The 27,772-nt window shown below is 45.9% G+C and overlaps 1 protein-coding gene across 4 annotated transcripts; it reads right to left on the reverse strand.

Moving 5' to 3' along the window:
- ANXA9 (annexin A9) lies at positions 1-27,772 on the reverse strand. Of its 4 annotated transcripts, none has more exons than XM_060201729.1 (13): positions 27,391-27,772; positions 26,687-26,776; positions 25,971-26,067; positions 25,073-25,167; positions 24,744-24,857; positions 21,524-21,614; positions 19,598-19,677; positions 18,679-18,738; positions 17,626-17,710; positions 17,431-17,526; positions 17,258-17,316; positions 1,671-1,793; positions 1-486 (listed from the first exon to the last, which is right to left on the reverse strand). In XM_060201729.1, exons 2-13 carry the CDS (start codon positions 26,759-26,761, stop codon positions 424-426), a joined length of 1,038 nt encoding a protein of 345 aa, XP_060057712.1. In that variant the 5' UTR covers positions 26,762-26,776; positions 27,391-27,772; the 3' UTR covers positions 1-423. The 4 variants fall into 4 exon arrangements, 3 of the variants coding, with proteins under 3 accessions (XP_060057712.1, XP_060057711.1, XP_007531599.1); XM_060201728.1 differs by having other exon boundaries at positions 26,687-26,779; XM_007531537.3 differs by lacking the exon at positions 27,391-27,772 and having other exon boundaries at positions 26,687-26,844.

Raw genomic sequence — 27,772 nt, forward strand, 5'->3', positions numbered from 1 at the left:
TCTTCTCAGCCCATGTCCTGTTCCACCCAAACTTCAGTCAGGGAACACAAACAACAGGGAAACTGGCCAAGAAAATTCAAGTATCAGACAGGCGGTTGGTGGGGCGGAGTGTGTGCGCGCAGGCGTGCGTGCGCAGTGGCACAACTGGTAAAGCGAACAAATTATCCAAGAACTAGTCAGGCCGGGATCAGGGACGGACGCAAAGGGCGGAAACTTTCAAAGAGACCCTATTGCCCCACCCTCAAGACAACTGATGCACCCAAAGCCAGACATCACTTGGGAGAGACAAAGGACAGAAAAACAAGAAGCTGGATCATGTGGTACTCAGTGAGGGGTGATCCAGTTTGGGGTCCCATGGGTCTTCAAGAGGCTCAGTAGAGAATGTCAGATCCTTGCATGCCATGGGGTGGGGGTAGGGAGGTCTCACATGTCTTCAGCTCTACACAGTGCTAGCAGGGCTGCCTGGCTGTCCCCTTCCACCGTTTCCTGCAGATAGGGAGTCAGGTATCAGAAAGACCCAGCATCAGATGGGGAGATAGCTCACATGGAAGAGCTCGGATGTTACCAGCCACAATGTTCTGGACTCTGGCCTCCACATGAGAGTGCCTGCAGGGGGGAAGCTTCAAGAATGGTGACGTGGTGCTGCAGTGCCCCTTCTCTGCATCTCTCTCCCACCCCTCCCATCTAGAGAAGATTTTTTAAAAAATGGCTGCTGAGAGTGGTGGAGTTATGGAGGCACAGAACCCTAGTGAAAACCCTGGTGATTTAAAAAAGAAAAAAGTTTACTTGGATAATGTGCAGCATTGCCGTGTGCATGACCTGGGGGCCTTGTCCCAACCATATTGAAGGAAGCTTCATCTCTCTGTCTCTCTAAAAAAAAAAAAAAAATTAAAAGCCAGTGTGCTGGGGAGTAGCACAGTAGGCTAAGCGCACATGGCGCAAAGCCCAAGGACCAGTGTAAGGATCACGGTTCGAGCTCCCAGCTCCCCACCTGCAGGGGGGGTCGCTTCGCAAGTGGTGAAGCAGGTCTGCAGGTGTCTTTCCTCTTCTCTTGTCTTCCCCTCCGTTCTCAATTTCTCTCTGTCCTATCCACAAAAAGGGGGAGGGAGAGTGGAGGGATCTAGATAGCATAATGGTTATGCAAAGAGACTCTCATGCTTGAGGCTCCAAAGTTCTACATTCAATCCCCTGCACCACCATAAGCCAGAGCTGGTTAGTGCTCTGGTAAAAAGAGATAGCTCAACCAGTACAGCACACATGTTGCCATGCTTGAGAAACTCTATTCAGCCTCCTCTCTCCCAGCACTACATGGGAGTCCCATGCAAAGAGGAAGCTTCACAAGTGGTGGTGTGGTCCTGTGGTATCTATCCCTCTTTCTTGGTCTCTCCTTCCCTCTTTGCTTGTCTCTTTTACTTCTATATGTGACTGAACAGGGAAGGAGGGAGAGTCCATTGGGAGTGGCAGAGTCATGCAGGTGTGGAGCCATGCAAAGTCCTGCAAAGGAAGGAAAAAGAGGAGGAAGGTGAAGGAGAAAAAGAGGAAGAGGAGGAAGAGGCGGAGAAGGAGGTAGCAGAAGGCAAGTCCCACCAGCACCATGGGCTCTCCCTGGGACATAAAAATACTCAGCTGTGTGACTAAGCACTCGGGGCTAAGAAATAGCCAAGTCTCACCTGCAGAGAAGAGTAGAGGGACTTCCCAAATTTCTTTCTGAACTCAGCTCTGATGCTTAGAAGGTCAACCTCACAGCGAGACACAAGGATGCGCATGAGGACTTGGTGACTGGGCTCAGGTTCCTGGTGAAGGAAGAAGAAGCAGATGGGATGGAGGGTGGGAGATAGTAACTAAGGCCTGGACAGTGTGGTGAGCATTCTGGGAGGGACAGGTGAGCAAGAGCAAGGGGTAGGAGAGGGGTTTTATCCCAGACCTGGGGTGGGGGTGGGGGTGGATGGGTCACAGCAGGAGAGTTGGGACAGAATTTTTTTTTTGCCTCCAGGGTAATCACTGGGGCTTGGTGCCTGCACGACGAATCTATTGCTCCTGGAGGCTATTTTTTCCCTTTTGTTGCCCTTGTTGTTTATCATTGTTGTGGTTATTATTTTTGTTATTGCTATCATTGTTGTTGGATAGGACAGAGAGAAATAAAGAGAGGAGGGTAAGACAGAGGGAAAGAGAAAGATAGACACCTGTAGACTTGCTTCACCGCTTATGAAGCAACACCCCTTCTCGAAGTGGGATCCTTACACTGGTCCTTGTGCCCTGGTTTTATTCCAGACTTGGGGTGTGTGTGTGGGGGGGGTCACAGCAGAGAGGTGGGAAAGTGGTTTTATTCCAGACTTGGGGTGGGAGGGATCACAGCAGGAGAGATGAGTCTCCTTCCTCACTTCCTCATGTTTTTCCAGCTTAGTGCCTCACTCCTCCAGAATGCCAAGGAGGACAGCTCCAAATTCAGAATACAAAAAGAAGATACAAATTTGCTACCAGCCTGGGAGGTGGCACAATAGATAAAGCATTGGACTCAAGCATGAGGTCCTGAGTTCTATCCCTAGCATTGCATGTACCTGAGTGGTACTCTGGTCTCTTCCCTAAATAAGTCTTTATTTAAAATTTTTAAAAATTATTTTAGTAAGAGAGGGATACAAAGAGAAAGATACAGAGACCAGAGCACTGCTCAGATCTGGCTTAAGGTGCGCTAGGGATTGAATTTGGGACCTCAGAGCCTCAGGCATGAAAGTCTTAAAGAACCATTATGCTTTCTCCCCAGCACCCCTCCCTCTCTTCTCTCTCTCTCTCTCTCTCTCTCCCTCTCTCTTTATTGTCATCATTGGGGCTTTACCACTCCAGGCAATTTTTTTTCAGATAAGGAAGAGAGAAAGAGACACCATAGGGGAAGTACTAAAACAATGGGAGAAGGACTGGTACCAGCTCAAGTGCAGGCCCTCTCCCAGGTGAGCTATCATTGTGAACCTGCTGCTGCTGCTCGCTTTCTTCCTTTATTTCTTCCTTTATCTACTGCTGCCAGGGTCATCACCAGGTTTCAGTGCCGGCACTCGGCAAACGCTAGAAGAAGTGCCAGCACTATGATCCACTGCTCCTAGCTTTCATTTTTTCCCTTTTATTTATTTTCTTCCTTTTAAAAATATTTATTTATTTATTCCCTTTTGTTGCCCTTGTTGTTTTATTGTTGTAGTTATTATTATTGTTGTTATTGATGTCGTCATTGTTGGATAGGACAGAGAGAAATGGAGAGAGGAGGGGAAGACAGAAGGGGGAGAGAAAGACAGACACCTGCAGACCTGCTTCACCGCCTGTGAAGCGCCTCCCCTGCAGGTAGGAAGCCTGGGGCTCGAACCGGGATCCTTACGGCGGTACTTGCGCTTTGCAACACATGCACTTAACCCGCTGTGCTACTGCCCGACTCCCCTGTTTTCTTTCTTTTTTCTTGGATAGGACAGAGAGAAATTGGAGGGGGGAGAGGGAGAGAGGAAGAGTGAGCTGTAGACCTGCTTCACTGCTTGTGAAGCTTTGCCTTGCAGGGGGCTCAAACCTGGGTCTTTGCACATAGTAATAGGTGCACTCATATTACTACCCCATCCCATTGCGACTTTATTTAAAATTTCACATATTATCAGTTTTGAATTGTGAAAAGGTTGCCAATAGCTTCCTAGTATTCATTCTTCTCTTCTTTTTTTTTTTAGATTTTTAAAAAAATATTTATTTTATTTATTCCCTTTTGTTGCCCTTGTTGTTTTATTGTTGTAGTTATTATTGTTGTTGTCGTTGTTGGATAGGACAGAGAGAAATGGAGAGAGGAGGGGAAGACAGAGAGGAGGAGAGAAAGATAGACACCTGCAGACCTGCTTCACCGCCTGTGAAGCGACTCCCCTGCAGGTGGGGAGCCGGGGTTCGAACCAGGATCCTTATGCAGGTCCTTGTGCTTTGCGCCACCTGCGCTTAACCCGCTGCGCTACAGCCCGACTCCCTCATTCTTCTCTTCTACTAACACTGGCTACGTCAAAGTTGTAGAGGTGTTGGTATACAATCACTGTATTTAGCCTAAGTTGAGGACTGGCAAATAGCTCACCTGGACAGTGTGCCTGGTTTGCCAGGTGCATGACCCAGGTTCAAGTCCAGCTCCCACTGAACTGGAGGAAGCTTCCATGCTGTGGTGTCGTTCCTGTTCTCCCTTTGTTGCTCTGTGTCACTCTATCTGCGAGAGTCAGCCTGAAGCAGTGAAGAAGACCCAGCAATGACAAAAAAGAAACTAAGGGGCTGGGTGGTGCATCCAGTTGAGCACACGTGTCACAGTGCACAAAGGACTGGATTCAGGCTCCTAGTCTCCAGTTGCAGGGTAGAAGCCTCATGAGTGGTGAAACAGTGCAGCACTTACCTTTCTCTTTGGATTTCTCTGTCTCTATTCAATAAACACATAAGTAGAATTTTTAAAAAAAAAATAGCTGGGAGTCCGGCAGTAGCGCAGCAGGTTAAGTGCATGTGGTGCAAAACACAAGGACCAGCTTAAGGATCCCAGTTCCAGCCCCCGGCTCCCCACCTGCAGGGGAGTCACTTCACAGGCGGTGAAGCGGGTCTGCAGGTGTCTTTCTCTCCCCCTCTCTGTCTTCCCCTCCTCTCTCCATTTCTCTCTGTCCCATCCAACAATGACAACATCAATAGCAACAACAATAGTAACTACAGCAATAAAACAACAAGGGCAACAAGGGAATAAAAAATATTTTTTAAAAAATAGCTGGGGAAACAGCATAATGGTTCCGCAAAAAACTTTCATGCCTGAGGGTCCAAGGTCCCAGGTTCAATCCCCCACACCACCATAAGCCAGATCTGAGTGGTACTCTGGTTTTAAAAAAAAAGTAATAATTAAATTTTAAAATAAATAAAACAAACCTATTATAGGCTTGAAGCATGAGAATGTACCTTCTCAGGATCTTGATAGTGAACATGTATCTTATGGTTCAGACTGTCCCAAATTTGTCTGGAACGTGCCTTCCCAGAAGGCTATTTTTGAGCTGTATTGTGCACTGCTTCGCCATGTACATGACTCAGGCTGGAAACTGGCCAACACTGCATTGAAGGAAGCTTCACTGCTGTGATTTCTTTTCTTTTCTTCTCTCTCTCTCTCTGCCTCTTCTCTATTTAAAAAATTAACTAAAAGTCATTTTCTCTAGGCAAATATTCTAGTGAAGTCTATATATTGTTCATAAGACAGCACAGAAGTACCCTGACTTTTTCCTTAAATTTTTTTGATTTCAGAAAAATAGACATTTAATTGCTACGTCTAAGGAAAATCTAGCATTTATGTTAAACAGTGTGGGTCCTGTAGGGCCATGGAGATAGCATAATGGTTCTGAAAAACATTTCATACCTGAGGTTCCAAGATGTCAGTGTCAGACTCAATCTCCCACCATCATAAACCAGAGAAAAACAAGGACCTGAGTTTGATCCCACCTTCCCCCCCTGCAAGAGAAAAACACTTGAGTAGTGAGTGAAGCAGGTCTGCAGCTGTCTCTCTCCATCTCTATCTCCTCTTCCCCTCTCAATTTCTCTCTGCCTTTATCAAATAAAATAAAAATAAAAAGGAAAAAAATGACCACTGGGAGTGGTGGATTTGTAGTTCTGGCTCTGAGTCCCAGTGGTAATAAATAAAAATAAAAATAAAGGGGCCAGATAGTGATACACCAGGTTAAATGCACATAGTACTAAGAATAAAGACCTACTCAAGGATCTGGGTTTGAGCCTCTGGCTTCCCACCTGCAAGCAGATCCTTCACAAGTGGTAAAGCAGGGTTGCAGGTGTCTCTCTTTATCTCCCAATCTATCTCCCTCTCCCCTCTCAATTTCTCTGTTCTATCCAATAAAATGGGGAAAAAATGGCCACCAGGAGCAGTAGATTCATAGCAGGCACTGAGCCCCAGCAATAACCCTAGAGGTTAACAATAATAATAATAATAATAGAAAAGAATGTGGATCCTGTAATACATCTTTCCCCTTAGGTATTTTGTTCCATTTTGTTTTGGTTTTGTTTGTTTTACCAGAGCACTTCTCAGCTTTGGTTTATGGTGATACAAGGGATTGAACCTGGGAACTCACAGCCTGGGGGGGGGGTTGCTTTTTTAAAAATGTGTATTTATTAATGAGAGTGGACACAAGAGTATCACTCTCACACATGCAATGCAAGGGCTTATTGAACCTGGGACCACATACTAGAGAATCCAATACCTTATCCACGGTGCCACTATGTACTATTTTTTGAATAGCTGTCACTGATCATGATGGCTTTATGAAGTATACAAGAATCATTCTTGGGGCCAGGTGGTGGCACACATAGTTAAGTGCATGTTACAAGAATCATTCCTTCTGCCAAAATGACAGATAACTACTGAGGTTTCTCTCTCTCTCTCTTTTTATGAATAAATCTTGGAGGACAGTTATATTAATAGAAAACCTATCTCAGTGAGCAGAATGACTAGATTCTGCTAGTGAAATTACTCAAAACCAAGTGGCCAATTGAAGTATGACAAGTGTAGACCAAAAGCTAACCAGTGTGATAAAAGGTGGCCCTGGGTGTGAAGAACACGTATGGTGGTCTGGGAGGTGGCGCAGTGGGTAAGGAAGACTTTGGACTCTCAAGCATGAGGTCCCGAGTTCAGTCCCCGGCAGCACATGTACCAGAGTGATGTCTGTTTTTTTCTGTCTCTACTATCATTTCTCATGAATAAATAAAGTCTTTAAAAAAAAAACATGTGTGGTGTGACTGGGAGTTGGCAAGGGTGGAGGTGGTGGCAATGACTCATTGGTAGAACACAGGATTTAAGTGTAAAAGGCCTTGAGTTTGAGCTCTATCACCCACATATGTCACAGTCATGCTGTGATCTTTCTTTCATAAAGAGATCATTGAAAAAGTGGGGAAGGGTGCTGGGGAGACAGTATAATGGTTATGTAAAATATTTTCATGCCTGGGAGTTGGGCAGTAGTGCAGTGGGTTAAGCGCATATGGCGCAAAGCGCAAGGACTGGTGTAAGGATCCTGGTTTGAGCCCCCGGCTCCCCACCTGCAGGGGAGTCACTTCACAGGCGGTGAAGCAGGTCTGCAGGTGTCTGTCTTTCTCTCCCCCTCTCTGTCTTCCCCTCCTCTCTCCATTTCTCTCTGTCCTATCCAACAATGACGACATCAATAATAACTACAACAATAAAACAACAAGGGCAACAAAAGGGATAAATAAATATTAAAAAATATTTTCATGCCTAAGCTACCAATGGACCCAGGTTCAATCCCTATAAGACACAGCTGAGCAGTGTTCTCCTAAAACAGATAAATAAAATCATTTTCTGAAAAAAATAGCTAATACATGGGACTACCTTTTCAAACGGCATATTCTCTAACAATGTTACAGATCCTAAATATATGGGCTAGGGTCTAGGGTGCTGGGTATATGTATAGATGTATCCATAAGTTAGGGACAATTATATACCTCAAAGTAAAATTGATTAGACTTAGACCTAAAAGCTCAGCAGTCTAGTAGAATGTCCTAGACAATGACGACTGCAATAACAACAACGATAATGACCACAGCGACGATAAACAACAAGGGTAACAAAAGGGAATAAATAAATATTTTTAAAAACTTAAAAAAAACATTCATATGCCAAGGGACCAAATCTGAAAGACAAGCATATCCTGGCGGTGGGGACATAACACGGAAGGTGACCAAGACCAAGAGGTGCCACCACTCCAAGAAGACTCAAGACACTCCAAGTATTATAAAAAGTTAAAAAAAAAAAAAAAAAAGGGAGTCAGGGAGTAGCGCAATGGGCTAAGCGCACATGGCGCAAAGTGCAAGGACCAGTATAAGGATCCTGGTTCAGACCCCCGGCTCCCCACCTGCAGGGGAGTTACTTCACAGGTGGTGAAGCAGGTCTGCAGGTGTCTATCTTTCTCTCCCCCTCTCTGTCTTCCCCTCCTCTCTCCATTTCTCTCTGTTCTGTCCAACAACAACAGCATCAATAACAACAACAATAAAACAACAAGGGCAACAAAAAGGAATAAATAAATAAATATTAAAAAAAAAGAATGACCTAGCGAATGCACCATCAATTTTCTAATCCAATATTTATTTCTTAGGCCTTTACACCCTCCTCTCCTACCCCCACCTCACTTCCCTCAATCACTAGATATCTACTCAACTAACTACACAAAAGAAAGATATCTCTCAGGGGCCAGGTGGTGGCACACCTGGTTAAGCACACACTACAGTGCACAAGGACTCGGGTTCAAGCCCCTAGTTCCCACCTGCAGGGAGAAAGCTTTACAAGTGGTGAAGCAGGGCTGCGGGTGTCTCTCTGTCTCTCTTCCTAGCTCCCCTTCCTCTCTCAGTTTCTCTCTGTCTCTATACAATAATAAAGAAATAAATTTAAAAAGATAACTCTCTTTCTTTTTTTAATGTTTTATTGTCTTTATTTATTGGATAGACAGAAATCGAGAGGGAAGGAGGAGATAGTGAGGAAGAGAGACAGAGAAACACCTGCAGTACTTCTTCACCACTCATAATGCTTTCCCTCTGCAGGTGGGGGCCTGGGGCTCAAACCTGGGTTCTTGTGCATTGTAAAGTGTGCTCAACCAGGTGCACCTCTGCCCAGCTCCGTCAGCTATATCTCTTAATCTCTTCTGACAGCATCAGCATTACTTTCACCACTTGATAATCTTTAAAAGAAACACTGTATGCAATTGACCAAGAGATATACTGACAAAAGATATTTATCAACTAAAGGGCAATTATTGTCCCTATGATAACCTTTAGTAGAATCATCAGGGGCCAGGTGGTGACACACCTGGTTGAGCGCACATGTTACAGTGCACAAGGACCCAGGTTTGAGCCCCCTGGTCCCCCACCTGCAGGGGGAAAGCTTCATGAGTGGTAAAGCAGGGCTGCAGGTGTCTGTTTCTCTCCCTCTCTATCTCCCCCTTCCCTCTCAATTTATGGCTGTCTCTATCCAATAAATAACAAATAAAGATAATAACAGAAAATTTTTAAAAAATTAAAAAAATAATCATCAAACAAGTAGATATGTAAAACTTGAGGTTAACTTAGACCCCACTAAAATCCTAGGCCTATTTCTTCCCTAACTTGAGGCCAGACCCCATAAACCTAATACCGGTTTGGATATAACAAATGACACTGCCTTTTAGCCACCAAGTTGCAGGTGCTCTAATCCCATCCTGAACTATCTGTGTAGCTGACCTCACCACTATGTCCTGGAACCTCATCTCTCTAGAGCCCTACTCCACTAGGGAAAAATAGAAACAGGCTGGAGGAATGGATCGACCTGCCAACATCCATGTCCAACAGAGAAGCAATTATGGAAGCTAGAAGTCCCACCTTCTGTACCCTAAAAAGAATTTTGGTCCATACCCAGTGGGGAGAAATGTTAGGGAAAGATGACTAGAGGGCTCTGAACTCCAACTGAAAGAGAAGAAAAAAGGAAGGACAGATAGATGTAATAATAGGTGTAAGTGTGGCTTAGAAAACAAGAGAAGAAAGAAAAAAAGAAAAGCAAGAGAAGGCAAGACAACAGAAAAATGGGAAATAAAGTCTACGGCTATACCACCCTGAACACGCCCGATCTCGGAAGCTAAGCAGGGTCGGGCCTGGTTAGTACTTGGATGGGAGAAAAATGGGAAATATATATAAAATAGATAATTATAGAAATAATAGTCAGGGGGGCCGGGTGGTGGGACACCTGGTTGAGCACACAATCTAAAATGCATAAGAACCCAGATTCAAGCAGCCAGTCCCCACCTGCAGGGGGAAAGCTTCATAAGTAGTGAAGCAGAGCTGCAGGAGTCTTTCTCCCATTCTATCTCCCCTTTGCCTCTTTTAGTTTCTCTCTGTAGCTACCATATATATAATAGTCAACTCATATCTATCACCTTGGGAGAACCACTGCAGTTTCCAGTGGAGGGAATGTGGACATACAACTCAGGTAGTGAGAATGGTGTGAAATTATACCCCTGTTCTTGTTCTCTATGATTTTGCAAATATATATATAGTGACCAGGAAATGACTCAACTGGCAATGAATCATATTTGTATGATTAAAGTTCTTGGTTTGATCCCTGGCAATCATGTAACAGTGGTGTTCTTACTTTTCTCTCTGTCTCATATGAAACTTCCTTTTTCAGGCTGAGAAGACAACATAATGGTTTTGCAAAAGACTTTCATGCCTGAGGCTCTGAGGTCCCAAGTTCAATCCCCAGCACCACTGTAAACCAGATATGAGCAGGGCTCTGGTGAGAATAAAAAAATAATAATAGTGGTCCAGGAGGTGGGACAGTGGATAAAGCATTAGGTTCTCAACCATGAGGTCCCGAGTTCAATCCCAGGCAGCACATGTACCAGAGTGATGTCTGGTTCTTTCTCTCTCTCCTTTCTTTCTCATGAATAAATAAATAAATAAATTCTTTAAAAATAATAATAATAAATTAACCTTTCTTTCTCATATGTACTAAATGAAAGAGATATTTAGAAATAAAACCTTATAGATTAAAAAGACTCAGTCTGTGCTTTAAAAAGTTTGAGACATACAATCAATTTTTCCCCTCATATTGTTTTTAAGATTTTATTATTATTAATGAGAAATATAGGAGGAGAGAGAAAAAGCCAGATATCACTCTAGTACATGTGCTGCAGGGGATTGAACTCAGGACCGCATGGCTGAGAGTCTAGTTCCTTAGCCACTGCACCACCTCCTGGACCACTCCCGTCTCATATTAATTAAATAGTGATTTATATGACTACAGATTAATAGGAGTGTACATAAACACCATTCAGACCACCAAAAGACTATGTCCCATCCCACCCACTCCACCCCCTGCTGTCCCGGGAAGCCGAATATCCACCCTCATCCTCAGGTTTTTACTTTGGTGCCCTACTCCAGAGTTAGTCAAATCGTGCTTTTAGTTTCCTTTTCTGTTCTTCTTTCTCAACTTCTGTTTATGAGTGGGATCATCCCATACATATCTTTATCTTTCTGACTTAGCTCACTTAACATAATTCCTTCTAGCTCCGTCCAAGATGGGTCAGAGAAGGTGGGTTCATTGTTCTTTTTTTTTTTTTTTTTTTTTTACCAGAGCACTGCTCAGCTCTGGCTTATGGTGGTGTTGGTAATTGAACCTGGGACTTGACGGAGCCTCAGGCTTGAGAGTCTGTTTGCACAAACATTATGCTATCTACCACCACCCTAGGGTTCATTGTTCTTAATAGCTGCATAGTATTCCATTATGTATATATACCACAGCTTTCTCAGCCACTCATCTGTTGGGCACCTGGGTTGCTTCCAGGGTTTAGCTATTACAAATTGTGCTGAGTCTTTGGTATGTTGACTCTCTCAAAAGCCTAGACCAGGGAGAACAGAAGCAACCAGTGGCTTAGCTATACACAAATAATGTCAAAGGACATAAATTATGGTGATGTTGTGTATGATACAGCAAATCCTAACAAAGGGATTTTTCAAAGTTAACCCAATTACCAAATAATGTGATTATAACAATAACCTTCTATTGTCTTCTTGAACCCTAAGACATCAGGAACTTCACATTTCCTCTATAGAGCCTATATTTCCCCCAGTCCTGGAAGCTCTAGGGTGGGGCTCACTTTTCTGCATGCTTCTTTCAATTCATACCAAATAATACTGCATCCGCCAATCCCAACCTAATCAACACAACAAGTACCACCTCAGCATGCTTCACTTCAGACTGTGTCCAGAGACTTCAGGTGTAGAATGTCAACCCTTCACTCTCATTACTCGGGTGAGACCTTTCCTTTCATAGTATTCTCTAATTCCCTTCCAGGTGGCTTACTTCCTAACAAAGTCCCAAAACCTAGATATATACCAGGTCCTGTAAGGTAGAGCATATGTTCACATGTATCCATAAACTAGGGCAAAATATGGGAGTCAGGCTGTAGTGCAGCGGGTTAAGCGTATGTGGCACAAAGCTCAAGGACCAGTATAAGGATTCCGGTTTGAGCCCTGGCTCCCTACCTGCAGGGGAGTTGCTTCACAGGTGGTGAAGCAGGTCTGCAGGTATCTTTCTCTCCCCCTCTCTGTCTTCCCCCTTCTCTCTCCATTTCTCTTTGTCCTATCCAACAATGATGACAACAATAACTACAAGAATAAAACAACAAGGGCAACACAAGGGAATAAATAAATAAAATAAATATGTAAAAAAAACTAGGGTAAAATATATACCTGAAAGCAAAAGTACACAATGGTCTGCAGTGAGTCAGTATAAAGTTCCTAATGAAGTAGTATCTAATTGGACTTAGATACCCTCCTCACCTACTTCTTATTACAGTTCTCTCACTCATTCCAAAGCTAACCTTAGCAAAGCAAGGACTGCAAAAGCTGAATAAGGGCGAGAGACTGGCATACTTTAATGATGACTCTTTAGCCACTATCAGCCCACCCCATCAGCTGGGGCCCTATTCGGGGAGTCCTGAGATTCCTAAACAGACATGATGGGCCTAGACCACAAATAAATCCCTCTCTCCATTGTTACCAGTCATCTCTATCAGGAACAACACAATAGACCCCTTTGTGGGCCCCCCATAAGACCTTGCCCTCAACTTGGATCAACAATGGTAGACAATGTTCCATCCTTCGAAGGGAGGATGGACAACATACTCTATGCTACACTTGAGAAAGATGGGTCAATATTGGGGCAGCTTGGAATGCTCCTACTCATGACCACAGAATGTGAGCTCAGATCTACAGGGATGCAGAGGTCACACAGGCTCCTAAGCTAAATATGGGCCCAAGACCAAGTCAGATCGATGGGGTTTACAGTCAACAATACTTATACCCCTTTCCCATATTAGGGAGCTACTCTCTTCCCTGATCCAGCTTTCTGGTCCTTTTCCAGCTATGGCATCATCTCCCCAGACAATAACTTGGATCCACCTGCATATCAGATTTCAGACTCAGGGAAAAAAAAACTATTATAGCTACAGGCCCTTTGGAATATAACTTAAATATGCCTACTAGCTACCTGTTGGTATGCTTCTAAATTCTGCTTCAAAGACCCCTTCTGTTTCATTGGTTTAATCCCCCCTGCTTAACACTGTATTCTATTTACAGAACCACTGTTAACTAAGCACCACCCTGCCTCCAGGGCATTGGTTTAATCCTCACTGTTTTGCACGCTTTTTCCTTCTCTCCACCCCGTATCCTACGTACATTCTCTTCGGACCTGACTCTTCGCCTCAGGGTATATAAGGACAAGATTGTGATTAGAGATAGCTTAGATTGTGCTGTGTTCCACATGAATAAAGACTGAACTGTGTACCACTCAGCCATGAGTCCCTGGTCGTCTCTCTCTCCCACCTGCGAAGCTAGCCCAACAGCTATCTACAAAATGGAGGACCCCCCAACACTTCATCTGCACTATTCCAGCCTTTAGGTCCATGATTGTTCAACAATTTGTTTGGCTTTGTATGTTAACTCTCTTTTCAGCCACCAGGTTCCCAGATGCTAGCAGGATGCTGACCAGACTTCCCCGGACAGACAACCCCACCAATGTGTCCTGGAGCTCTGATTCCCCAGAGCCCCACCCTACTAGGGAAAGAGAGAGACGGGCTGGGAGTATGGATCGACTTGTCAATGCCCATGTTCAGCAGGGAAGCAATTACAGAAGCCAGACCTTCCACCTTCTGCATCCCACAATGACCTTGGGTCCATACTCCCAGAGGGTTAAAGACTAGGAAAGCTATCAGGAGAGGGGATGGGATACAGAGTTCTGGTGGTAGGAATTGTGTGAAGTTGTACCCCTCTTATCCTATGGTTTTGTCAATGTCTCCTTTTTATAAATAAATTTTAAAAAAAGAAATAAAACCTTATGAATCCTGGGTAGGGGTGCACCTGTTGGAGCATACATGCGGCAATACATAAGGACTGGGGTTCAAACCCCCAGTGCTCACTTGCAGGGGGAAAGCTTTGCAAGCAGTGAAGCAGTGCAGCAGTGCTACAGGTGTCTCTCTTCCTCTCTATCTCCTCCTTCTGTTTTGGTTTCTCTCTGTCTCTATCAAATAGATAAATAATTATTTTAAAAAACTAATGTATGGTATAGCTCATAGTATAGAGGAGTGGAAGGGCACATGGCAGTTAAATCTCCTGTCCAACTATCATGTGTCATATTTCTTTATGTAATTTTAGATAGGCAGAGAGAGAATTAAACAAACCACAGCAGCAAAGCTTCCTTCAATGCAGTGGGAACCAGGCTTGAACCTGGGCTGCTCACATGGCAAAGCAGTGCACTATCCATGTACGCTATTTTACCAGCTCCAGCTTTTTCTTTTATTCAGGCAGAGAGAGGAGAAACACCCCAGTAATGGAGCTTCCCCTAGTATTGTGGTGCTGTGGCTTGAATCTGGAACTTACACATGGCAAGGCACGTATTCTACCTGGTGAGCCAACTTGAACTTGCTGGCCCTGAGACTATCTGATGTTATAGGGCTAATTGGGATTACCTGTCATGAATTATTAATTGACCGTATGTGCCAGCCTGCCCACAAGAGTACCTAAAAAAAATACTTGCCCGTGAAGCAAGCCAGCCCGGCCAGAGCCTCCGAATTTTAACAACAGTAGTAAAGTGGGCAGAGTATTGGACTTTCATGCATGAGGTCCCTAGTTCTGTTTCAACATTGCCTATGCCAGAGAGATGCTCTGATTCTCTCTCCTCCCTCTTGTGTGTTAATAAATCAGTCATGAAAAACAATATCCTGGGAGCCGGGTGGTGGTGCAGCGGGTTAAGAACACATGGCGGAAAGCACATGGACCGGCATCAGGATGCCGGTTCAAGCCCCCAACTCCCCACCTGCAGGGGAGTCCCTTCACAGGTGTTGAAAGCAGGTTTGCAGGTGTCTGTCTTTCTCTCCTCTTTGTCTTCCCCTCCTTTCTCCATTTCTCTCTGTCCTATCCAACAACAATGACAGTAATAACAACAACAACAATGAAAAATAACAAGGCAACAAAAGGGAAAAAGAAAAGAAAAAAGAAAAAAAAACAATATTCTTTCTCACAGGGCATAAAATCTTTTTATTTATTGGATAGAGACAAAGAAATTGAGAGGGGAGGGGAAGATAAGAAAGAGACAGAGAGACACCTGCAGCCCTGCTTCACCACTCATAAAGCTTTCCCCCTGCAGGTGGGGACCAGGGGCTTGAACCTGGGTCCTGTGCACCGTAGTGTGTGCTCTTAACCAGGTTTTTTTTTAATTTCTTTATTGGGGAATTTATGTTTTACATTCAACAGTAAATACAACAGTTTGTACATGCAACCAGGTTTTTAAGTTTAGCGTTCTTGGAGGTCAACTAACAGCCCCAACTTCACAACTCTCCCATTTGCTCTTTTTTTTTTTGCTGATTGGGAGCTTCACATATGCAATTTCACTGCTCCTGGACCTCTTTTTCATTCAGGTATATATAGAGAGAGACTGAGACAGAGAGAGGGAGAGATGTCATCACATCTGAGCTACCTACCTCCAGTGCCACAACCCCTCTCAGGGTTTGAGTCTAGGTCCCACGATTACTAAGGCACAGGACCTACTTACTGAGCTATCTTTTTGGCCCAACACATCTTTTTTTTTTTTTTTTTTTTTTTAACCAGAACACTGCTCAACTCTAGCTTATGGTGGTGCAGGGGATTGAACTCTGGACTTCAGAGCCTCAGGCATGAGAGTCTCTTTGCATAACCATTATACTATCTACCCTCCGCCCTCTGTTTTTTTTATTTATTAATTTTTTAGATAGAAACAAAGAGAAACAGAGAGAAGGGGGAGATAGAGAGAAAGTGAGACATCTGCAGCCCTGCTTCATCGCTCACGAAGCTTCCCTCTGTAAGTAGGGACTAGGGGTTTCAACCCAGGTTCTTGTTCACTCATGGTCCAGGAGGTGGTGCAGTGGATAAAGCATTGGATTCTCAGCCATGAGGTTCTGAGTTCAATCCCTGGCAGCACAGGTACCAAAGTTCTTTCTCTCCTCCTATCTCATGAATAAAATATAAATTCTTAAAAAAAAAAAAGAGGGAGTCGGGCGTAGCTCAGCGGGTTAAGCGCAGGTGGTGCAAAACACAACGATTGGCATAAGGATCCCGGTTCGAGCCCCTGGCTCCCCACCTGCAGGGGTGTCGCCTCACAGGCGGTGAAGCAGGTCCGCAGGTGTCTATCTTTCTCTCCCCCTCTCTGCCTTCCCCTCCTCTCTCCATTTCTCTCTGTCCTATCCAACAACGATGACAGCAATAACAACAACAACAATAAACCACAAGGGCAACGAAAGGGAAAATAAATAAATAAATAAATGAGAAAAAAAATTAAAAAAAAAAAGAGTATGTTCACTCTATGGGGTGTGCCACTGCCCAGCTCTTCTTTTCTTTTTTGTTTTTAATTATTATTTTTCTTTTTTTTTTGTTATTGGATAGAGACAGAGAGAAATTGAGAGAGAAGGGGGAGATAGAGGGGAAGAGAGACAGAGAGACACCTGCAGACCTGCTTCACCACCTGTGAAGCAACCCTCCTGCAGGTGGGGAGCCAGGGGCTTGAACTGGGATCCTAACCGGTCCTTGCGCTTTGCACCACGTGCACTTAACCTGCTGTGCTACCACCCGACTCCCTTATTTTCTTTTTTTAAGAAAAAAACATTTATTTATTTATTTATGAGAAAGATAGGAGGAGAGAGAGAGAGAGATTGAGAACCAGATATTACTCTGGTACATGTACTGCTGGGAATTGAACTCGGGACCTTATGCTTGAGAGTCCAATGATTTATCCACTGCACCACCTTCTGGACCACTTATTTTCTTTTTAAAGGTGTATTTATTTATCACTGAGAGAGGAGAGTGAATCAGAGCATCACTCTGACATATGAAATGCTGGGAATAGAACATGGGACCTCATAATGCCTGAGAGTCAAGAATTGCTGCTCCACACTCTTGAATGTAAATGTGAGATTGTTATAGCAACATGGAACTTCCTCTCTATAGCCCAGGAGGCTGTTTTGTTTGTTTAGACGGAGAGAAACAGAGAGGCAGAGAGAGTGAAAGAGACCATAGCACTGAAGCTTCTTTCAGTGCAGTGAGGACTGGGCTGGAACCTGGGTCCTGCACATGGCGAAGCAGAACACCATCCAAATGAGCTATTTCTCCAGCTCGTTTGTTTCTTTTGCTTCAGAGAAGGGAAAAGATGCCCCTACTCCCTTACCTGGAGCGCTTGATGCAACTTCTCAGCAAAGTATAGCGGAGTGTTCCTGATGATGGAGGCTGTAAGCACGAGGGAAGGGAGGGTGAAGAAAGGCTAGTCCCATCCAAAGACCACAGTCCCATGTCATCCATCTGACCGTCTCCCCCCACACCCACCCTCAGGTGGGCCCCTACCTAGGCTGAGCAGAGCCACCTGGGTGGCTCCGAGGAAGCGGTCCCGGATGGTATCCTCCAGCTCCTGTCCCGTGAACCGTTGGTATAGCTCCAACACTGGAGGCAAATAGGGGTGAAAGGGAGGCATCTCAGAGAGCACCCCCCAGCTTCCTCAGCCAAAGTGAGTCAGCAGCTGTGGAGAGGAGAGGCCCCTACCTCTGCGAAGATGTTCAGGGTTTCGCTGGGTGAGGATAAGCACCCATGTTCCCTCCATGCTGGGCCCCTTAGCCTGCTCCAGTGTCTGGAAGGAGAGGAATCAGTGGCTAGGGTTTGGGAGATATGTTAGGATAAGTCCCAGAATCCACCATGATGAGGCAAATGGGGCAGGGGTGGGATAGGGAGGGATGTTACTTTTGCCTATGAATTCGTTGCTTTTATTTGTTTATGCTTTAGTTTCGGGGTAGGGTTAGCACCGGGATCTTGTGAATGCTTGATCTCAAACCTCCCTGGCTGACATTTTCATTCTGTTCATTTCACATAGAGGGAGAAAGAGAGAACCAGTGAAAAAAAGAGACCACAGCACTAATCCAAATATATAGAGCTTCTCCCAGTGCCATGATGCTCCCATGTGGTACCTGGACTTGAATTTCCAGCCATATTTGTGATAAAGTGAGATGTCTTCTGGCATATATGTATGTATGTACATATGTATTTACTTTACTTATATATTTTTTTGCCAGTAGAGCTTCATTGGGTTATTGTGCCTGCATGTTCCCACTTTCCCTCACCCCCAAGTAGAGGGTGTGAGTCAGAGAAGGAGAGACACTTCAGCCTTGCTCCACCACGTGTGAAGCTCCCCTTTTGCATGGTGCTTTCATGTGGTAGCCAGGGGCTTGAACTTTGGTCCTCATGCATGGTAAAGTGTGTGCTCAACTGGGTGAGCTATCTCCCAGCCTCTATTTATGGTATTTAAACAAAAAAGCATAGGGCTAATCTGCAATCACATCGGTCCCCCAATTTGGAAAAGCCTGAGCTCTCTAGGATTTCAACAACCTCAAGAGAGCCGCAGGGGACAGGAGACAGCTGTCAGTTCCTGTCCCATCCATCCCAGGAGCTGAGGAATCAGTGGCTGGGTAGGACACAAGTTGACAGGTCAGGCCCCTGTCACCCCCAGCACCACCAGGCAGGGCCTGTGGGATACTTGGGCATAACCTGCTGGTGCTGAGATGCTCTGTGCCAAGTTCAAGGCTGTGCCCCAGCCCCACTCACCTGGGCATCCTGCTCACTCAGGTGGTAGTCGATAACTCCACAGTAGCTCTCACGTTTGCCCTAGAAGAGGGGGACTCTCTGAGGGATGGTTTACATATATATATTGCCTCTAGGATTATCACTGGGGCTTGGTGCCTGCACTACAAATTCACTACTCTTATGGCCTTTAAAAATTTTTATTTGGGATAGCACAGAAAGAAATTGAGAGGGGGAGGGGAAGACAGAGAGGGAGAGAGAAAGATAGACACCTGCAGGCCTGATTCACCACATGTGAAGTGATCCCCCAACACCTGCAGGTGGGGAGCTGGGGAGTCGAACCAGGATCCTTGCGCAGGTCGTTACACTTTGTATGGTATGTGCTTAACCTGGTGCGCCACTGCCCACCTCCCCCTGCCCTTTTTTTTTTTTTTTTTTTTTAGCAGAGCACTGCTCAGCTCTGGCTTATGGTGGTACTGGGGCTGAACCTGGGACCTTTGGTGCCTCGGGCCTGAAAGTCTTTTTATTTTAACATAACCATTATGTTGTCTCCCCAGCCCTGAGTTTCATAGCAGTCTTATTATTTTTATATATTGGAATGTATTTATTTAGTTGGATAGAGACAGAGCGAAAGTGAGAAGGAGAGAAACAGAAACACCTACAGCACTGCTTCACCACCAGTGAAGCCCCCCTGTAAGCAGGACAGGGACAGAGAGAGGCTTGAGCTCTCGCACTTCATAACACATGTGCTCAGCCAGATGCATTACTGCTCAAGCCCTCATAATTCATATCATTATATTATTTATTTATTATTGACTAGGGACAGAGAGAATTGAGATGGGAGGGGGAACCAGAGAGGGAGAGAGACACCTGCAGCCCTGCATCACCACTCATGAAGCTTTCCCCCTGCAGGTGGGGACCAGGGACACCCAGCCTTGCTCACCTTGGCCAGGGCCAGAAGCAGGTCCTGCAAGACACCACAGGTCTCTGAGCTGATGTCCTCTTCTGCCTCCACCTGGAAGTCTGGAGTGAGGTGGGCACTGTCTGAGCATCTGGGGTAGAAAGCTGGTGCTTCACCCCTTGTGCTACCCCTCGATGTCTGGCCTGAAATAGCTGGCTGATTTACAACTGCCCGACGACTGGCCTCATGTGGTTGAACTCTGTGGGTTCGTACATGAGTCTCCTACCCTGGCATCAGCACCCAGTGAAGGCACCTGCTGGTCACACAGGTCTGAGAAAAGTGGTATTATGAGGTCCCGGCTATGATGGATGGCATCGAAAGTAGTCAGAGGCCACTAGGTAACTGGACTTCAGGCACATCTACCACCCCTGGCTGCCTACTGACCTGTATTTACAGCTGCACAGGCTACCTCCTTAAACCTGGAATTGGGGGTGGGGGGCGTTTGAAGAAATGACACTAAACGTCTCACAAGAAATTTATAAACACTATCCCAGTTCCAAAGAGGACATTATCAAGGCACTGTCATTCAGGCATCTCTTTCTGTTGGATGTTTTGTTTTCTCCTTTCTAGAATCTTCCTATTCTATATGTAAGAGCCAGCTCTGCTCATGTGAGCCTTGTAGTCCCCCCAATCCATATTGGAGAACATATACTGCTTATGTGGTTCTATTACTCCCAGAATAAATTTCTTCTAGCAGCTCAGTAGGTGGTGTAGCGGGTAAAGTCTGAGGTCCTGAGTCCAATCCCCATATATGTCAGAGTGATGATCTGGTTCTCTTTCTCCTTCTGTTATCATATATGAATATTTTTCTCCTTGGCTGATAAAGCAGCTCACTTGGGTAGTGTCTTGCTTTGCCAAAAGTGCTGCCCAGATTGAAGCTTGGCCCAAATAGCACTGAAGGAAGTGTTAGCACTGTGGTCTCTTTCACTTTTTCTTTACCGCTCTGCCTTCTCTGTCTCTATTGAAAGGAAAAGAAGGAAAGAAGATGGGCTGGGAAGATGGAATATAGTTATGCAAGAAAGAAAGAAGAAGGAAATTTCTGGGGCCAGGCGGTGGTGCACCTAGTTAAGTGTACACACTGCAGTGAACAAGGACCCAGGTTCAAGGCCCTGGTCCCCACCTGCAGGGGCAAAGCTTCACGAGTGGTGATGCAGGGCTACAGGTGTCTCTCCCCTCTCAATTTCTCTGTCTCTATCCAATAATAAATATATATAATTACATTAAAAAGAAAGAAATTTCTCCTGAAAGGGTAGAGAAATAGCTCACTTAGTAGGGTGGGTGGGTGCCTTTCCAAGCTCATTGCCCAAGCTGCTGCCCTAGTTCCACATGGAAGGACCAGGATATGGAAAGTTCTGGTCCTATGGTATCCTTTCTCTCTCCCACCCCTAACCACACTCTTTTTCTAAATAAGAAAAGAAGAGAAGAAGGAGACAAAGAGCCAATATTGGACATCAAAGTTCTGAAGGAGGATGAGTAAATGCTAGATGTCAGTGAGTAGGCGAAGCCTGTGGCAGCCAGGAGCCTGAGAGGTGACACCCATGACTCAGGCAGGTCCTACCTTGCCCCTGGGGCAGCTGCCAGGCTCTATCCCTCCTGAGCTGTGGAGTGATAGCAGAATCAGCAAAGGGCTGGGCAGGTGACCTGGGAATCCTTGGGATTGTCTCACTCAGTGTCAACCTTATCATTACCTTGAAATCATCCCCTGAGCCCCAGATGGACAGGGTAAATCATTGTTTGTCTTTCTATAATGACGGCATCTGGCTCCGCCCTGGGGGAACTCTGGCAGGGGGATCTACGCCAGGGGGACAGAACTTGGGCAGATGGCCCAGTTAGGAGGACATGCAGGAGAGCCATAAATAATCCAGGCCTCTTTCTAGTCCTTGGAGCTCCCTCCCCTGTGTTCCTTACCGCACTTATAAACAGCCAGACATTCCCGCAACTGGTATGGGTTTCGGGTGGCAAGGATCTCTATGGCCACATCCTCAGCAGAACCCGAGTCCTGTAAAAAATAATGATGGTGGCCCAAGGGCTAGAGCACTGGACTTAAAAGCAAGAGGTTTCCAGTTTGATCACCAGTATCACAAGTGTCAGAGTGGATGCTCTGACCTCTCTTTCTCCCCTACCCTCCTAAGTAAATAAATAGTCATATATATATATATATTTAATTTTCTGTTTCATTGTATTTTTTAAAATTTATTAATAAAGACATAAAGAAATGGAGAGAGAAGGAGAAGGAAGAGAGATACCTCAGGAAGCTTCCCCCTGCTGCAGGTGGGGACTAAGGGTTTGAACCCAGGCCCTTGTGCATTGTAACAGGTGTGTTCTACTGAGTGTGCTACCACCCAGCCCCTTAAATGGATCTTTCAAAATATTTGGGGGGGGGCTGGGAAGTGGTGCATCAGGTTAAATACACATATCACATAACTATCGTTCCCTCTTTTATCTCACTGTCGTTTCTCAATTTATCTTTGTCTTATCTAACAAAAATGAGAAAGAAAAACAGAAGAAAGAGATGAGAATTGAGCACCAGGAGCAATGGGTTTGTAGTGCTGGCACTGACCTCCAGGTGATAACCATGGTGGCAAATTAAAAAAAATTTTTTTTTAATTTTGTTTTGCTACCAGGGTTATCAATGCCTGCACAACTCTACTATTGTCAGTGTTATTTTAAAAAATATTTTATTTATTTATTAGTGAGAAAGATAGGAGGAGAGAGAGAGAGAAAGAACCAGATATTACTCTGGTACATGTGCTGCTGAGGATTGAACTCAGAACCTCATGCTTGAGAGTCTAATGCTTTTCAATGTGTCACCTCCTGGACCACCTCAGTGTTCTTTTTTTTTTTTTAAGGTTTTTTTTTTTTAAAAAAAAATATATATTTATTTATTTTCCCTTTTGTTGCCTTTATTGTTTTGTATTGTTGTTGTAGTTATTATCGTTGTTGTTATTGATGTCATTGTTGGATAGGACAGAGAGAAATGGAGAGAGGAGGGAAAATAGAGAGGGGGAGAGAAACCTGCAGACCTGCTTCACTGCCTGTGAAGCGACTCTCCTGCAGGTGGGGAGCTGGGGGCTGGAACTGGGATCTTTACGCTGGTCCTTGTGCTTCGTGCCACGTGCACTTAACCTATTGTGCTACTGCCCAACTCCCCAGTGTTCTTTTTTTTTTTTTTCCTTTTCTGTTCTTTTCCTCATAGAGGCAGAGAAAATGTAGGAGGGGAAGAGAGAAAGACACTTTCAGCACTGCTCTACCTCTTGTGAAGCTTCCCCCATGCAGGTGGGGACCAGGATTTGAACCTAAGTCCTCTCAAACATGTTGCTATGTCCTCTACAGGGTGCACCACCTACTGGCTCCAAATAATCAAACCTTAACGACCCAAGGAGTGGAGCATTTTGTTAAGTACACATATTACCATACACAAAAACTGGGGCTCAAGTCCCCAGCCCCCACCTGCGGGGGCCCAGCTTCATGAACAGTGAAGCAGTACTGTAGATGTCTCTGTCTCTCTCCTCTATCTCCACCACTGCTTTCAAATTCTCTGTCATATCAAATATAGGAAAAAAAATTAAAATATAGATAGATGAATATTAAAAAAATGTGGGTGAAGAGACAGCATAAAGGTTATGCAAAGAGACACTCATGCCAGAGGCTCCAAAGTCCCTGGTTCAGTCCCCAGTATCACCATAAATTAGAGCTGATCAGTTTTCTGGTAAAACAGAACAGGAAAGAGAGAAAGAAAGAAAGAAAGAAAGAAAGAAAGAAAGAAAGGAAGGAAAGGAAGGGAGAAAGGAAGAGAAGAAGGAAGGAGGGTAGGGGTTATGCAAAGAGACTGTCATGCCTGAGGCTCCGAAGTCCCAGGTTCACTCCCCCGTACCACCACCATAAGCCAGAGTTGAGCAGTACTCGGGTGTTTCTCTGTGTCTTCTCTCTCTGCATCTCTCTCTCTCTCAAAAAAATAAATAAATAAATAAATAAAATACTTTTAAAAAAAAAGAAGGAAAAATAAAAGAAGGAAGGAAGGAATACAGGGCCAGTGATGGTGCACCTGGTTAAGTGCTCAGTGTGCAAAGATCCAGGTTCAAGCCCCTGGTCTCCACCTGCAGGGGGGAAATCTTCATGAATGGTGAAGCAGGGCTTCAGGTCTCTCTCTCTCCCTTTCTATCTCCCCCCACCCCTCTCAATTTCTTTCTCTTTCTATCCAATAATAAATAAATAAATTGGGCTGGGAAGACAGCATAATGGTTATGCAAAAGACTCTCCTGTTGAAGGCTCTGAGATCCAGGGTTAAATTTCCCCACACCACCAAAAACCAGAGCTGAGCAGTGCTCTGGTCTATATATCCTTTTAAAAAAATTTTTATTTATTTATTCATGAGAAAGATAGGAAGAGAGAAAGAACCAGCCATCACTCTGGTACATGTGCTCCCGGGGATCGAACTCAGGACCTCATGCTTGAGAGTCTAGTGCCTTAGCCACTGCGCTGCCTCCCGGACCACTCTTTTTTTTTTTAAATATATTTTATTTATTTTCCCTTTTGTTGCCCTTGTTGTTTTTTATTACTGTTGTTGTAGCTATTATTGTCGTTGATGTTGTTGTTATTGGATAGGACAGAGAGAAATGGAGAGAGGAGGGGAAGACAGAGAGGGGGAGAGAAAGATAGACACCTGCAGTCCTGCTTCACCGCCTATGAAGCGACTCCCCTGTAGGTGGGGAGCCTGGGGCTCGAACCGGGCTCCTTAAGCTGGTCCTTGTGTTTTGCGCCACGTGAGCTTAACCTGCTGTGCTACCGCCCGACTCCCTGGTCTATATATCTTTCTCTGTATCTTTCATTAAAAATAAATCAAGGGCAGGGGTAGATAGCATAATGGCAAACAGACTCTCATGCCTGAGGCTCCAAAGTCCCAAGTTTAATCCACTGTACCACCACCACCGTAAGCCAGAGCTCAACAGTGCTCTGGTAAAAAAAACAAAACAAAACAAAACCAGAGAGAGAGAGAGAGAGAGAGAGTGCACTGGACAATTTGAAAGGCTCATTGTGGGATGTGTAAAGGAACCTTCTGCCAAATCCAGCAGCCCACCCTCTCCTCCTCTCCAAGTCAACCCTGGCCCCATCCCTCCCTTCCTGACACCTTCAAGGCTGCCCTTAGTTCCTGGGCATCGAGTTGGGCTGTAGGCTGTAGCAAGGCCACTACGATCCTCTCCAAGGAGCCAGACAGTGCTGCCTGCAGAGACTGGAGCAGGTCCTGCAACACAGGATCCCAGGGTCACAGAGACAGGTGTGAGGGCAAGGGCTCCTGATGTGTATGTGGGGAGTGGGTCAGGACTAATCAGCTAAGTCTCATTTCAGGCCTGAAATATCAGCCACCACCACCCCCACCCTTTGCTTTATCTCTCACCCCACTTCCCCAGGGACTGGCCTTACTGCCAACGCTGTCTCTCAATGCTCCCCAGTTCTTACCTGCTGGGTGCGCTCCTGGAAGGTTCTGGAGACCAGCTGCCTTTGCTCCCTGCTGCAGTTGGTCAGCACAGCCAGGATGGTGGGGTGGTCCACACCTGTGCCAGAGCCAGGGCCATAGGATACGGTGAGAGGTGGGAGGGTTTTGCTTGGCTGGGTTCCCTGACTCCAGGGACCCAATCACCCAGCATGGGAGAGAACCAGATCCAGGGAAGGACCTGAGCCAGGCCTATAACAGCCCAACTTCCCTTTGTTCTTAGGAGAAGACAGAATCACATGCAAATCTGACCCAGTGCTGGGCCAGGTGGCCCTGAGGGTGCAGGGGAAAAGTGGCTTAAGACTTGGATGGGGGGAGTCAGGCGGTAGCACAGCGGGTTAAGTGCACGTGGCGCAAAGTGCAAGGACCGGCTAAGGATCCCGGTTCAAGCCCCTGGCTCCCCACCTACAGGGGCATTGCTTCACAGGCGGTGAAGCAGGTCTGCAGGTGTCTATCTTTCTCTCCCTCTCTCTGTCTTCCCCTCCTCTCTCCATTTCTCTCTGTCCTATCCAACAACGACTACAACAATAAAACAACTAGGGCAACAAAAGGGAATAAGTAAATATTAAAAAAAAAAAAAAAAAAGACTTGGATGGGAACCCAGAGCTATTTGACCTTGGGCAAAGCTCTTCACCTTTTCTTCCTCATTCCAATTTCCTCACCTGTGGAGTGGGAATACTCAGACTTACTTCACAGGAGTATTGTGAGAAAGAATAAGACACACCTGCCGCAACAGTGACACTCAGGGACCTGGGCATTTCGGGAGCACTTGAACATCTCTGTTCCTTCTTCCTGCCTCCTTGGATCTGCAGATTTACCGCCTGATTTCTAAGAGGTAACCCCCAGAGCAGAAGAGGGGCTCACCTTGGCCTGTAATGGCTCTCAGTAGCCTCTGCACATCCTTGTCCACACTAAAGCTGAGGAAGGTCCTCAGGGTCCCCAGGGTCCCCCAAGCTGCAGCCTGGAAGAACATGGGGATGTGGGGTAGGGTGGGAATGCCACATTTCCCTATCTGGGCACAGTCCCAGGGCCTGTCCCTCAATTTCCTTTATCATCATTATTATTATTAATGTTTTGTTTTTTTTACTTTATTTGATAGGACAGAGAGAAATTGAGAAGGGAGCAAGGAAGAGAAAAAGAGAGACACCTGCAGGTGGGAACCAGGGGCTTGAACATGGGTCTTTGTACATGGTCACCTATATACTCAACTGGGTGCACTACTGCTTGGCCCTCCTTTTCAAAAAAAAATTTTTAAATTTATTTATTTTGGATAGAGACAGAGAAATTGAGAGGGGAGGGGAGAGTGAGAGAGGGATACTTGTAGCACTGTTTCACTGCTCATGAAGTTTCCTTCCTGTAGGACAGAGAAAATTTGAGGGGGGAGGAGGAAATAGAAAGGAAGAGAAAAAGAAAGACACCTGCAGGTGGGGACCTGAGGGTTGAACCTGAGTCCCTGCGCACTATAATATGTGTGTTTTACCAGGTACACCACTGCCTGGACCCATACCTCTCTTTCCTGCCCCCCTTCACAGCCTCTGAGTTGCTCTAGGTAGGATTTCTCTATCCCTGGCAGGCCCTACCTTGCTAGCGAGGCCCAGGTGGCTGAGGATCTCCTGGGTCAGGGATGGTGCTGTCTCCTCACTGGTCACAGACATAGTCTGTGCTGCTGGCTGCTGGGGGAGGAAGATGAGGATGATGGAAGTTTTCTGGGCTTTGCAGGGCTGTTCCTTCCTCTTGTGGTGTGAAAAAGGACATCAACAGACTGAGCAGTTTGGGAATCAGTAGTGAAGCCCAAGAGGAGGAGAGCAAGGATGCTGCCCCAAATATCCCCAGATACACACCCACCCACTCCAGAACTCCAGGCTTGATCCTAGGGTTCCTCAGCCTTCTGTTGGAGCCAGAGGACTCCTCCCCCTTATGAAACTTATACCTTCCCCGGTGGTCGGGTGCCGCTGGGGCAGAGGAGGTGAGGTGATGTTATGGCTTAGGTAGGTTTGTGGAGAAGGAGACTGTCTGTACCCAGAGTTCCTCATGGGCTGGCTGGCAGGAGTACCTACCCACAAAGCCACCTGCCTGCTGTCTCCCCCATACCCTGTCCCTGTCCCCCAGGTTGGTTGACCTCTCTAGGTCAGCAGATGCAATCTGGGTGCTGGTTTAAGTACAACTGTGGGCATACCGGTGCCTGGATAAGGGAGCAGGTGCTTGGGCAAGAAAAGAATAAACTCAGGAATCCCTCACCATCAGTCCACAGGCTCCCCCAGCCCAAGGGCAGGCAGGTACTTACCCAGAGGCGCAGAGGTGTGGGGCAAGGAAGGTGTTCTCACAGCTTGTCCTGCCCAGGCTGTAACAGGAAGGCATGTGCAACCCAGGCTGAGCAGCCAGCTGGATGACTTCCCAGCCCACTGGCCTGACTCTTGCCTTCAGTACTGGCCCCTCCCAGCTGTGGGAGAGGACCAGGCGGTACCCTGTACTGGGGCCCTGCATGGTGCCTCCCAGCGGGTGCCTCCCAGTGAGCATCCCTCCCTCCTCTAGGGAGGGAGCTGGGCCTTGACCCATGGGAGAGACAGTCAGGCCTCTGGCTCCCAGCAGCTCAGCCAGGACAGAGGAGGCTTTGTGCACCTCCTTCCTAGTGGGGCAATGGGGTCAGTGGAGCCTCAGCTGCAAGT

Source organism: Erinaceus europaeus, chromosome 11, assembly GCF_950295315.1.
Source record: "Erinaceus europaeus chromosome 11, mEriEur2.1, whole genome shotgun sequence".
NCBI lineage: Eukaryota > Metazoa > Chordata > Mammalia > Eulipotyphla > Erinaceidae > Erinaceus > Erinaceus europaeus.